Source organism: Podarcis liolepis, assembly GCF_965112155.1.
Source record: "Podarcis liolepis genome assembly, chromosome: 3".
Lineage (NCBI taxonomy): Eukaryota > Metazoa > Chordata > Lepidosauria > Squamata > Lacertidae > Podarcis > Podarcis liolepis.
This window is the reverse complement of record NC_139557.1, coordinates 71522375-71536270: the sequence shown is the minus strand read 5'-3', so window position 1 is coordinate 71536270 and position 13896 is coordinate 71522375. Positions and strand designations below refer to the sequence as shown.

Here is a 13896-nt window from a genome sequence, read left to right as displayed (position 1 = left end):
TTAAATTGGCATTTTTATAACTTTTATTGGCTTGGAAGAGTAGAACTGGTTGAAGAAGAGGATGAGCTCAATGTTGCATGGTGGTATATCACAGATTATGCGGACCTGATATATATATCAAACCTACCAATCAGTTGTATACCGTGGCCAGCTAAGTGCTTGCCAATCCCCTGTTTGAGGAATCTCAAGCAAGAAACTAAACCAAGATATTTATCCCCTTCTTCATAAGATGCCGTACTTGGTTGGTGGACTGTGAACGAGTTGCATGTCCTTGCTTTGTAATAGTAATGATTAATTCAAAGCACAGCGACCAGGGTGTTGTCTGGCTGAGGGCATTTGGAGCACATTGCTGCAGTGTTATTCCAGTGATGCTCTCTCCAAAAGGATGCATGAATGTATATAAAAAAGTGTACAGGTGTCTCTTTAATTATCCCTCCTCTTGTTACAGATATATTGCCTTTTATTTCTCTTCTGCCTTTTCTTCTGTTTTTCAGAGTTCCAAAGTACTTGCAAAGAAAGAGCTTGCTTCTATGCCAATCATTGGCTGGATGTGGTACTTCCTTGAGATAGTTTTCTGCACGCGAAAGTGGGAGGAAGATCGGAAAAATGTCGTGCAAGCCCTACTCAATCTCCGGGATTATCCTGAAAACTTCTGGGTAAAACACTTGGCAGTAGAGTAGAAAACATATATTTTTAGGAGGCACAAAAACCATTAAAATGTAATAACTCTGAATTTGGAACATAAATACTCTTTTACCCTTTTTCAGGGAACCCCTTCCACGCCAGCTGATTTGCCAAAGAACTCCAGCATTTTAGAGGCTTGTGTGGTTGTTCTAGGACAAGGGTGGCTAACAGGAGACCTGTAGGCTGTATCTGGCCTGTACTTTAGCTTTCTCCAGTCCCCTCCACCATTTTGGGCTGGCAAGCTACCACTATGCACTTGACAGGCACCAAAAAGGTGAACTCTCATTTGCAGCTTAGAATGGTGCTTGTCAGGTGAGCAGCAGTCCTGATTTTTTAGTTTGTTTTGCTTTTCTTTTTGGCTGGGCAGTGCAGTGCAGCTGCCCAAGAGATTTTGCATAGGAAGTGATCCTGGATGGATCAAAAGGAGCATGAGAGCATCCTATCAGAAGGAACATTTCCCATAAGGAAATGGAAGCCTGCTTTAGAGACCTCTTCAGTGGCACCTTTGTGAAGGAGTGGAGCATGGTTCTCCTGTGCTCTTTTTTCTTTTTTAGCTTAAAGTTAGACCCTTATGTTATCCCTGGGAGGTGGGGCAGGTTGCCTGGGGAAGATCTGTTCCTCCAAAGTTGAAGACATTAGTCACCCGTCTTTTACACAGTCCACATGAAGCATCTTCCAGTTCTCTTTGGCCTCACTTGAAGGGAGGGCTGAGCTCTAGAGATGAATGGGTGGGACTGGTACTTAATGGCATGTTCTGCTGTGGTCTTGCGGAAGCTCCTTCCTACGAAGCTAGTATTTGCCTCTGGAAGCAAATACCCCCAGTGATACCGAGCTATTCTGTGGCAAGCTATTTAAGACAGATACCAGATTTGGCAGATAGTTGGAAAGAGCATTGTGGTATGCATAAGAGCCATGTGAGTCATCCATGCTTCCACACTCGTGCTGCGTAACGCACTTTGCAGCCTGATGCACCTTTCTTAGTGGTTAGGCTTTCTCCTAATGCCTTTGGAGACAGCTGCACTTTTGTGATTTATCTGAAATGCTGCATTAACATACTGCATCAGAAGTAGTCATTTGTTTTCATCTGTGTCCACTGTCCACTGGTATACAACAAAATGTAATGAATTCATTGCATTGTTATTTCTTTAGTCGGTTTATCTTCCTTATCAAGCTATTTGGTGATATATATATATATTTCTCTTTCAGTTCCTGATTCACTGTGAAGGCACCAGGTTCACAGAGCAAAAACACAAAATCAGCATGCAGGTAGCTGAAGCCAAAGGCCTACCCAAGCTCAAATATCACCTGCTGCCACGGACAAAGGGATTTGCTGTCACCGTCCAGTGTTTGAGAAATGTAGGTAAGGAATTGCACAAGGAAAAGTTTCCAAGATATTATTTTGAAATCTTTTTTCAGAGTTATCTGCATACTGCAACTAAATGTGCGTCTAAACTAAAACAGAAGCAGCAGTTGCCACTGGTTCACATCAGCCACTAAATTAGACCAACAGTTTTTCTGCAAAGGCTTAATGGCAGTTCTGCTTACTCATGATAATTTACTCGTGATAATTTCAAAATAACGCTACTTCCCTTCCATCAAATCCCTCCTCCAAACGACTGCATTCTGACCATTGTATTTTGGCTTAATAACTGGAGATATGAACAAGACATGACTGCATATGAAGCTCCTTCATCCTTTCCTTTGCAGCTGGAGCAAACAAGCCAGGAAGTCTTCCATCAACCAGTTTCCCAAGTCAGGATATTAAATCATGGTTTGAGGTTGGCTCAATATTCTGGCTTGTTCTGAAGCTTGTTAACCATGGCCTCCCAGGCCAAATGAACCAGGAATTGTAGTTAACAGAAGGCTTCCTGGTTTAATTGCTCTTGCTAGGAGGGAGGAAAGAAAGAGTATGTTTGTTCATTGTGTGGTTTTTAAAGCTGAGACATGATCATCCAAATGAACCCATGGTTCCCATGACTTTTTTCTCTAGACAAGAGAATGTGTCAACAGTGACAAAGTTATAGGCTACCTTTTTGGCTCAAAACAGTGTCAACTGTCAAGGGGATTTAAAAAATCTAAACTATTTGGGGGATGTTATTTTAAATTTTGATAATTTTGCAAAATTTATGTTTTAACTTACTCTTGGGTTTTCTTTTTGTCATTTGCATTGTAATGCAGATAGGTGAACTACAGCTCCCATCCGCCCCAACAATCATGGTCAATGGCCATGGATGATGGGATTTGTTTTTCAGCAACATCCAACATTCCTTCCCTTTTGTCCTTTCAGTTTGGTTGTTCCAAATCTTTTTTTCCCTTGCTGGCACAAAGGTACTGCATGAACTCTCCAGTTTACATTTCCTTGCTTTATGTGTTGTCCTTTAGCACAATATATGTGAGAAGCATTTTCCTGGGTAAATAGACTGCTATTATATGCCCTGAGGTAATAGCATATAGCGTTATAGAGAAGCTTATTGGTCCATCATTTCCTGACCTGTACTTTTCTTTTTTCTTTTTCTTTTTGGGATGTATATCTATTCAGATTTCCATTTCTTTCAGAGCTCTCTGATTTGTTTCCTTTTTTTAAAAAAAAATCATTTCAAAGGGAAGAGGTGCTTAGGACTCTCTCCTGCCCTCATATTTATGCCATACAACTTCAAATGATTCAGTGGTTTTTGTTGGACAAGCTAAAATAAGCCCATTTTGGGTTGTAACATCAGTGTAGGGAGGGATATGTGTGGTTTTGCGTTATTCGATTTTAAATACACACACACACACACTTTTTTGTATACTGACCTATTTACAGATGGTCCAAGCAAGATTGCTGTGAAAGGTAAATTACTCAAAATATTTAGGAGTTTGACTGCTCCTGGTGAGAAAATATCAGCAATTTCCATCCTGAATGAAATGTTCAGCAAAAATCCAGATAGTCAAGAGTTAAAAGATCAATGACAAATAGGGCTGTGGAGTCTGGTGCCAGAATGATATGAACTGACAAGCTTAATTGTGGATCATTAGCTCTACTTACCGTACTTTCAGCCAAACAAGCACTACAGTTCTTTCCTTTCAGAGGACCATTCTAATTGGTGTATAAAGCTCTCTGCACTTTCCTTAGATCTCTAATTCAATTTGTCAGTTCATCTTGGATCGCGGACTTGCACGCTACTGTTGTAGAAGTTACTGGCTTACCCATCACTTCCAGAAAGTGAAAGCACAACCTCTAGAGGCCATTTTTCATCTTCATTTTACTCGCAGCAGTTTAGGTCTGCTGGATTCCTGGAGCTGCAGTCCTTTCCCTACATTCACATGATCAGCCTTCGGAATGGGAGTGAGATTGTTAACTGACGATGTGCTCTAAACAAGATGTCACCTTCTTTTCTTCCTGTCTTCTGCCATTCTCCCAGGCAGCTATATATGCCTGCAAAAGGCATGCAAGACATAGCATGTTTCTTATTGCTAAAACAGTCTTTGAATTTGTTTGAAATGAACTGGAATATTGCCCGTCTTCTGACTGTAAGATTTTTGGACAACCAGATAGTTTAACTGAAAACCGTCTATTTATTATCTCAGGTTTTTATGCACTGTTTAATCAGTAGCTTTTATAATAGCACAAAACAATAAAAACATAATGCTGTATCGATTGCACCTAGTTGCTGAGGTGCCCCCTCCACCCTCAGGAGAGGGTTTGCAGGTGGTTGCATATGTTGTGGTAGGCACCAAGCCTTTCTCCTGTCGTCAGCCATCTGCTACTGCAGACGTCACACCACACACTGGGTTGCCACTTCTTTAAAATGTCTCATGTGGCAGATCCAACATCCTGGAGAGCCAGCTGTTGGTTTGCTTCAGCCACGCACTGGTCAAGATAGTACCATGTGCCTTCCTACAGCTCTCACACTCATTTGCTATGTGTAATTTGTGGTTCCAGATCTGTCCTTTTGATTGATTCAAGCTCTAATTTGTTTTTTGATAGGCAGCTCACTTTCTTTCCTACCTCCGAGTGTCCTTTCCTATCAGTTGTTATAGTATGTATTTTTAAAAGTAAATACATAATAAACCACCGCCACTGCCTATAGCAAGTGATTATTTTCCACCGTTGGATGGAGGCAGGAGACTTGTAAGTGATGCTCCCTGAGATAGCTCAGTAGTGCTAAAAATCAGTCTGTGACAGCAATCATAGCGTGTGGTGTCTTCTCTTCCTCTGTAGTTTCAGCTGTGTATGATTCTACACTGAATTTTAGAAATAACGAGAATCCAACTTTGCTGGGAGTTTTAAATGGGAAAAAATACCAGGCGGATTTATATGTAAGGTAAGTATATTCCCTTTGCTATTTCCTTCCCTTATATACTTAAACCCAAACAGTTGATTGTACAAGTTGTACCAGCTAATACATTTTGATGCACTCTTGACTCGATTGCATATGGCTTTAAATTGGAATTTGTACACATTTACCCACTTCTAATTTAATAATTGTTGGTTTTAATTATATAGCAAATGGTAGCAAGTGGTTTTCTCTTTATCTCCTCTTTATCCTTTGTAGGCGGATTCCATTAGAGGAAATCCCAGAAGATGAGCAGGAATGTTCTAAATGGCTTCACAAACTCTATCAAGAGAAGGTTGGTTTATTATTCAGCAGCTCTTCGGATGATAAAAGGCTCTACATGGATTTTCAGCCTCTTTGCAGACTATCTCCTGCAGTAGTTGTGTTTCCTAATGCATTTTAAACAGCAGAAACTCTCTGCATCTGTATTGGCGTAGCTAGTTGCAAAAGGAAGACAGGGCTCCTGCACCTTTAATGAGGTAGAAGAAAGGATATCAGCAGCAAGCTACACTTGCTGAAATCCCCTCTTCTACACCACTATTAAAAGTTGGAGAAGCCCTGTTCTCTCTTTTGAATCTGGTCACCCTAATTTGTATTTAGAATTCAAGGAGGAGGCAAGGCAGGGGAGACATACACCCCCCCCCCCCTGTGCAACAGAACATAAGTCTGAAGCTTTCTTCCTGCTACTAGGACTTTGATTATTGTGCTCTGCCATGAACCATGCATAAGATAATGGCATCAGTACCTTTAAAAAAACCCCCCAAAAACCCTCTCCCCCTTTCAAATCTACCATCCATTAGTTTGAATTAATCTGTATATTTGAACAGTTGGCTGATAGTGTTTCAAGCTGATTAGATATTGTTAAGCTATTGTGCTACGAAGAGAGGAATTGTAACTCTGACTCCACTCAAGGCCCACTGAGTCCAGCTTTTTCGTTTTCAAAGGAAGCCAGCCTAATGCCTCTAGATGCTCACAAGTCTAGAATGATGTTATTGTTCTCCCATGTAGTTTGTTCCCGATATCTGGAGGATGAGATTCTCAAATGTTTAACTCTCCCTGAACGTACAAAGGAAGTCACATCTTCAAAATCCTCCATAATTTGCATATTCCTTCTGTGCCTTTTTGGAAGGAAAAATACATACTTCTGGATTTAATTGATTTATATGCTTTATTAAGTGTTTTAGATCACTTCCAACAACACAAATTGATAATAACCAGGAAGGAAGGGGTGGGTAGGTTCTTGCTCACATAATAAAGGGGGGAAGCTGGCATGAGTTTGCCCAGTAGAAGGTTTAAAAGCATGGAATATGTTCAAATTGTGATCACTGTAATAGATAGAAATAAACATGCAAAGTATTTCACCAGTGGTACATAAATAAAGGAAGAGTCACTTTCTGGCAGAACCCCCCCCCCCCCTAAATAAATGGAAAAGACAAATTTCCTTGTGAAGCTGAATCTAAGAAGAATGTATTATAGAGGTGCTAACAGACTTGATTAGATCTCTGGATTATATCTCATTTCCTTGCTTCATCAAAACCAATTTGGAAACGAGGAATTTCTCATGGTTGGCAGCTAGAAATAACCCTTCAGGCCTCTTGTGTGTCTTTCCCAAAAATACATATTATCTGATCTGAATAATCTAAAGTAACTTAAGCAGCAGAACTTCCCCAAATGGGTTGTTTTGTTCCCCAGAAACTTAAGCACATAAATAAATTCCCAAATTATTAAAATTAGAATGTGACACAAGGCTGCAGTAGGTAAAGGATTTGTTTATGTGTACTATGCCCCCCCCAAATATGTTTACTGCTTGGTTTGTACAGCAACTAGAAACTAACTATGTTGATGTTGCAAAATGTTACACCAAGATCAGTAAATATTCTTCTCTTTTGATTATAAATCTCTTGGAGAGAAGGGCTCATTAAAACTGTGGAGTTGGTGACTGACAAACTAAGAGCGGGGAACAGGAAAGCTTGTTGCCCCTGTGATATTCCTCCACAATGTCCACCAAGAGATCAGAGGCGATCAAACCTTCTGCAGGAGCCAGCTGGAATCCAAAGGATGTGCATGTCTATGTATCTGTTCCTTGGACTTCTGCTGCTCACCACAGCAGTTTCTATAGCAGCAGCATTTAAAACTGCACAGTAGCTTGTTTATTTGTGGGATCCATTTCAGAGAAAAGGGAATTCAAAGCTTAGGTCGCATGTGTGGTTCTCTCCCTGTGCACATATCATTTCTTGGGTTCCTGCGCTAAGGTAGAAGTGAGTGACGGTGTGGCAAAAATAGTTACTAAGGTGAACAAGGAGATTTGCTAGGCCTGGTTGGAAACTCGGAGGGGATGGGCATGCTCTGGACCCCTTGACATCTTCTCACTCTCTCCTCCTTTGCCCTAACCAGGATTCTTTTCAAGAGGAATACTACAGAACAGGAGCCTATCCTGGCACTCCCATAGTGCCACCCCGGCGGCCGTGGACTCTCTTGAATTGGCTCTTCTGGGCCATATTGTTGCTATATCCTTTGTTCAAGCTGTTCATCAACATGCTCAGCAGCGGCTCCTCGCTGACTCTGGCGACGTTTGCCTTTGTTTTCATTGCAGGTGAGCTGCGGTTTGCAACCTTAAGGCTGCCTCTAGAAATAATATTTTGAGGAAACGGGTCCTTTTCCCATTCTGCCTTTAACTAATTTTCTTGAGCATTTGTTCATCAATTAGATGTTTGCATGCACATTTAGGTCTGATGGGGTGGGGGAGGAATTTAATGTACCGGTTGCCCCCAGTAGACCACTCTAGAGGCAGTGCTGGAATTCAGCTGAGTGACATTTTGCTGTGCTATCACTGAAACTTAATCTTATTTCTCTCTCTCTCTGAATTAATATTGCTTTTTAAAGTCTGCAGAACTCAGCTGAAAAGTACCCGTGAGTAAAGACACTGAAGAACTTCTCATTTCTCTTCCAGTCAGGGAGCAAAATGGAAAGAAATGAACTGAAGATAGCAAGTTTTCAAAAGCACTTACATTTCCAACAATGAACTGAGCTAATCTTGTATTTTTCTTTCCTTTCTGTGATGGTAGCTTGATCTGTCCAAACAAATAACCAATATATCAAATGTTTGGGCACATGGCTTCAGCTCAGGGTCTCCACTTGACATTTCAATTCTGTCTGATAGTTAAGCTTCATATTTGCAAAAGAAAGCTTTTAGAATGGGTGATATAGGAAAAATGAATGTCAGGATTGTGCCTATTCTTTCAGAATTGAAGATTCTCAGAATGGCTGAGTCAATCTGAAGACTGTTAGCAGATGCTCATTATCAGATTCTTAATTCTTGCTATTTTGTATTGAACTGTATTAGTCAGCTGTGGGTTTATCTACTAAACCCAACATCAAGATATCAAAACTCTGGTTTTGCAATTTCTGCGGAACAGTTACTAACCAGATTACATATCTGACAGGGATTAACAAGAAGTGTCTTTTCTTAATAGAAGTGTCTTTTCTTCAGCAGCACAAATAATTTTGTAGAATATTTACTTAAAGGTACTTTGTGAATGGTGGAGCAGCCTCTTAAAACAGAGAGGGTGTTGTAGCCAGTACCCACCAAGTCTGCAGCTTATAGTGAACAGGCTTCCTCATTCTGCACCACACCACTCCAGAATATTTGCTCATGAAACTTGCTTCAGTTTTGTCAAACCAGAGGTTTCAGGACTGAAGAGCACCATGTCTTTCTATGCTAATGTGTTCAGGTAAGCCACCCAGCATAATTCAAAAGCATCCTGTGTGAAATCAGAGAATGTTTTCTCTTGCCTGTAATGAATTCTCTTTTTCAAGCTACCTTTTCCCCCTCTTACATTCTCTTGGTGCCCTGATCCAATCAGCTTATACAATATCTGGCATTCTCAGCATCTAACAGAAGAAAATAGTTGGTATTCTGTATTAAATCAGAGTAGTAGTACTGCAACGTCTCGGGTATGACTGAAATGACCCTGAAGCTTCCTGTTGTTGTTATATATTTCTTTATACCCCACCTTTTCTCCTAAAGGGACTTCTTGTTGGCAAGTGCTTGCTGGCCAGTCAGTGTATGAAGACCATGCTCTGTTTTGTGCTTGTGTTCAGATATGACTCGTATGGCTTATTGATTAAACCCAGAGTTCATCTAGATTCAAGAGCTCTCGTTAACCGTATCAGTCAGATTGCATAGCTCAATTGGATTAACAGATTCAAAAACCATATAGTCTGGGTTCTAGAAGGCTGCAATGTAAATTATATCTTTCATATAGTTTACACGCAACTGAAACAAATGGCACCAGAGCAGCCCAAATTATGTGCCAACTGCATACATTAAGCAAGACTATTTGGTTGGTTTGCAGTCTCACTTTGCTCATAAAGTGTGTGGTGAGAGAACTCTGCAGCAAACAGGAACATTGGCTACTGGAAATCCATTCTCAAGCCTATCTTTGCAATTGTAGCACATAGAAACATCCTTTTTTTTAAGGGGGGGGGAGAAAAACCTGATACCAGTTGTTGGGTCTTACACAGAATATATACAGCCTTACTTTTAATTGCAGGTGCATGGATTGTGTGCTTTCTTCCTTACAAAAGCCTTCAAAATTGGCCCCAGTATTAACAGTTAGGACATAGAAAAATCAGACGGGCAGGTAGAAGTTGCTGCCTAAGACAGTGCAGAGGAACAGGGCGGAGAGACTTGCTGCCAGTCAGAGATGTGGCTGGGCACTATTTCTCCCCTGCTGGGATTGCACTGGTGGTGGTCATGGCAAATCGTCTGCTGCAAGCAGCAAATGCAGCTTTGCACATTGCCTGCTCAGCCCACGATTGAATAACTAGGCAGTGTGGTGTCCCGACACATGTGCTTACTCAAAGCAATTTGGAGGATCCATTCAGTTAGCGCAGGTGTGGTCTTATCTGGACTAAAAGGGGAAAGAAAATTCAGGCAGGCCAGTGAATCAACCCCATGTAGTAGAAGGGGACTCCTTTTATATGGAGTGCTGTTTTGGTGGCACGATTGTCATAATAATTATAACCAAAGGTTTCACCTTTTTTCCCATTTGAGATGGAAGCATCTCTTGTTATTTGTTGATTTTTAATCTTTTTATGTTTTTATTCAAGAATACATCCACAGTGGTTTTTTATTTTATTTTTTCAGGCTCCCAGCAGTATTATGGTACAGGATAGCTCAGTTGGTAGAGCATGAGACTCTTAATCTCAGGCTGAAGGGTTCAAGCCCCATAGTGGGCAAAAATATCCCTGCATTGCAGAGGGGCCCGCATGGTCCCTTCCAACTTTACAAGTCTGTGATTCTATGACAGCTTAGCTCCCAGATGCTCAGTGCCAGAAAGGGGCTATGCTGGGTTTTTCAGGTGGGTTCAATATGATGCTTTTGAATATTTAATGCGAAGAACATTTGAGAAGTTGTGGAATGTTTCCAGCCCATAAATTTTACAGGCAAGAGAATTAGCTGATAATAAAAATAGCCTTGGGAAACAATGAGGTCCAATGTTGCACGACCACAATTATTATATAGCTTAGTGTGATGATGGCGGAGGCCACATTGATTGATTTTTGTAGTGGAAAAGGATATTCGGAATGTTCTTCAGGTTGTAATCATAATTCTGTGCGGATTGTAAGATTAAGGTTTTAAATGGAGAATGCGCTCAGATTTCAAAGACTTTGATCTGCAGTAGATTACACCTAAACTATGCAAGAAATTGCTAGCTGGGCAATTACAAAAAGGAAATGTTTGTAGTTACTCATCTTGCATGTACTGCTGCATGTTTAGTGCATGTGGATTATCTGAAACTGACGTGAAAGTGTTGCCTGTTGAACTATCAAGCTACTGTAAATTTTAATCACTGGGTCTTAAATAACAAACTAGACAGAAATCCACATGGCTATATTGAATGTTAACCTGAAACTGCAAATGGGAGACTCTGTTGCATAATGTGAGAGGTCATCACACATGTTTCAAATACCCTGTAGTGAGAATTACATGTGAAAATTTCAGGACAGAGCAGATTGTCGCCAATTATATGTTTTAAGTACTACTTGTTACTAGTGAGTGGAGATTGCATAGATGTGAAGTGAAAGTAGACAGTTACTTCTTGATTCTGGAAACATAACCAGGTTATGTGTACAACAGTAGAGACCCCAACTTAGTCTTAAAGCCTTCCCCCAATTCACCACAGTGTATACAGTCAAGCTCACTGATTATAAAACTTTGCTGGGTTGTGAATTTTAATGAAAGCAGCTCCCACAATTACTCTGGATTGATTTTAATTTGAACTAAAAAGAATTTTATTTTCTCTAATCACAATTTTTCTCTTCTTTTGTTCATGGTTCCTGGAATTACCAATTTTGCGATTTTCTTCTGTTCTTTATCTTAGTACGTACGAAACACTGGGAAAGCCACGATAACGATCCAAGATTATTTATTTAATTTTACATACAACACATAGTGTTTTTTTAAAAAAAATAAGAAAGGGGGAAAGGTCTAGTATGTCATTATAACGATTATTAACAGTTAATTACATTTTTTTTACCGTACTGTATTTTGTATAAATGAGTTCCAAACTTCATTATACTTGGCCATGCAAAGTCTTAATGATCCATGTTAAAAATCAACCTTCTCCTGCTTCCCAAAGTGAAGGGCATTCCTGCTCAAATCTTAAGGAGTGAACCGAGCTGAATAAGAAATGTCTGAGGGTATGTAGCAGCAGGATAGTGTAACACATGCCTGGACTTTACATTAGTCCTGCTTCTGTTTTGTGCCAGTCTTGTATCCCTGTTTTATCCGGCTATGTAGTAGAATGGTGGCAGCTCCCTGGAGTGAGGGACCGGTTTGGGAAGCTGGTTAGCTGGTCCTGTCTTTCTGAGAAGCCACCCCAAAGTAGTTCTGTGAATGGCAAATATGTTGGGTCACCCAGCTCTCTCTGCTACCATGACAAACCACCTGAGCTCCACTAGATGGTATGACAGGGGGAGGGAAGCAGGGGGTTTAGGTTGCAGTGTAAAGTAGGGCTGAAGAACCTGTGGCCCACCCAATGTTGGATTCCAGGTCCCATCAGTCACAGCCAGAATGGCTAATGTTCAAGGATGCGAGTCCAACATTTGCAGGGCCACATCTTCCCCATTCCTGATAAAAGAGGTGGACCAATTAAATGCATTTTATTTCCACAAGGCTTTGACAGGATCTCCTGCTTAATAGTAAACATGTTGCAGAGAAAGTTGCAGAAGCCATCTGGTGGCCAGCACAGGAATAGCTTCTTTCTAGGAAAACAGCTGCACAAGTCAGTTTGAGTACATATGTGAATGGCAAGGGTAGATAGCTGCTATCAGGAAGGAAAAAAGTACATGTTCTGTCCAGTATATCAACCTGATTTTTATTTTCTGCATACCTGCCTATGAATTGGGTCACGTGTGCTTCTAGTTTCCAGGAATACCTTTTCTTTGAATATCATGCACTCTGCCAATCAGTGACTGGATATTTCCAGCCATTCAGAGTCCACGGTGGAGTGTTGAATGTCAACAGCATAATGTTGGGTTTTAGTTCAGGCATTATAGACTATGGGGGCCTTTAGGTCTGTGCCAATCCCTGTGCTGGTGGATCCTTTTGTGGAGGGTATAGGGTTTTCTCCCCCTTCTGCTTACTTACTGCTATGGGAATAGCCATGTGTGTTCACGTTAAGTCTCGATCCAGCTAAATTTTTAATTATTGAATCCCCCTGAAACCGATGAAGCAAGTTACAATTAAATTAAACCCGACTGAAAACAATGTGGGTTGGATGCTACCAAGTTTAGTAATGGCCATTAATTTCAATGGGTCAGCTCTGTCTTACAATGGGACCTGCCTTGTGAATTCCAATTCAGTTTAGCTGGATTGTGGCCTTCCTGCCTCAGCCATCTCTGTCCGAAAATGCCCAGGCAGGTGGAGGGGGGAAAGGAGACTCTGGATAAGGTTTGTTTTTCTTCCCTACTTTTTGGGACCTACCTCCCATGTCATTCTTCTGGTTACTTATTAACACTCTTCCTTCCATCTCTGGTACCTGAAATATTTGGGTTTTAGCCAAAGCAAGAGAGAGGCTGGGTATTTGATTCAGTAGCTTGTTGGGTAGGTAGCAGTCCTTAGGTGGCTCTTCCCCCGAGCCATTTCTCCTAAGTAGCACAGCTCCTTTCAGCAACGTCAGCCTTGATAGAATGTGTTTTTATATGAGCATGAACATGTGTCTTTGAATTGTGCATGTGTCTGTGTGCATGGATGTGTCTGTGCCTTTCTTTCCCTTTCTTTCTTTCTCTTCCCTCCTTGTTTCTAGGACCCTGCTAGGTGACTATTGGTTAAGGACCTTGGAGGAGGCTTGAAGCTAGTAAGTCAAATTGCTTGAGCTTATCCAGTAGCCAAGACTCTCCAAAGGATGCTAGCATGATGTGGTGGAGGTGGGGTTGGATACTGTGGTGGCTGAACATGTGCTTTCATTCCTCTTCTCCACTAAGCTGCTGCCAAAAATCCAATTACATTTTTTTAAAAAAATCGGTAACAATTGAGGTTCCTGTTTAAAGCATCCAAGAGCGTAGCTTCTTCCCGATTTGCTTTGTTTCCTCTTTATCTTGAAAGGTGACTTCATTTAGTAACTTGATACCCTAGGGATGGCATATGGGCAAGTTTCTTAATTATAGCGAAACAGTGACATGCTGCAAACTGCCCCATATCCAGTGTAGCTGAAGAAAGAACAGCCTTGAGGCTGAGAAAAGGCCTGAACAGAGCCATGTCTCAGTGTGGAAACTAGGCTAGAGGCACTTCAGGGTCTGCTGCAGCAATTATCATGGTCAGTTGCATGGGAATTCACTGAGAACAAAAACTGGGCAATGCCAGTGACTTATGGTTAGATTGTGCCTTTGC

At 41.0% G+C, this 13896-nt stretch overlaps 1 protein-coding gene across 14 annotated transcripts in view; it reads left to right on the top strand.

The window, feature by feature from the left end:
• AGPAT4 (1-acylglycerol-3-phosphate O-acyltransferase 4) overlaps nt 1–13896 on the top strand; it is a 61122-nt gene that overhangs the window by 39930 nt on the left and 7296 nt on the right. For all 14 annotated transcript variants that reach the window (XR_014524397.1, XR_014524398.1, XR_014524399.1 and 11 more), the window contains 5 exons: nt 495–656; nt 1891–2044; nt 4886–4988; nt 5220–5295; nt 7395–7593. Coding sequence is in view for 9 of the 14 variants with exons in the window: in XM_083496576.1 (XP_083352702.1) it covers nt 495–656; nt 1891–2044; nt 4886–4988; nt 5220–5295; nt 7395–7593 (694 nt within the window). In the remaining 5 variants the exon portion in view is untranslated. The remainder of the gene's footprint in view (nt 1–494; nt 657–1890; nt 2045–4885; nt 4989–5219; nt 5296–7394; nt 7594–13896) is intronic.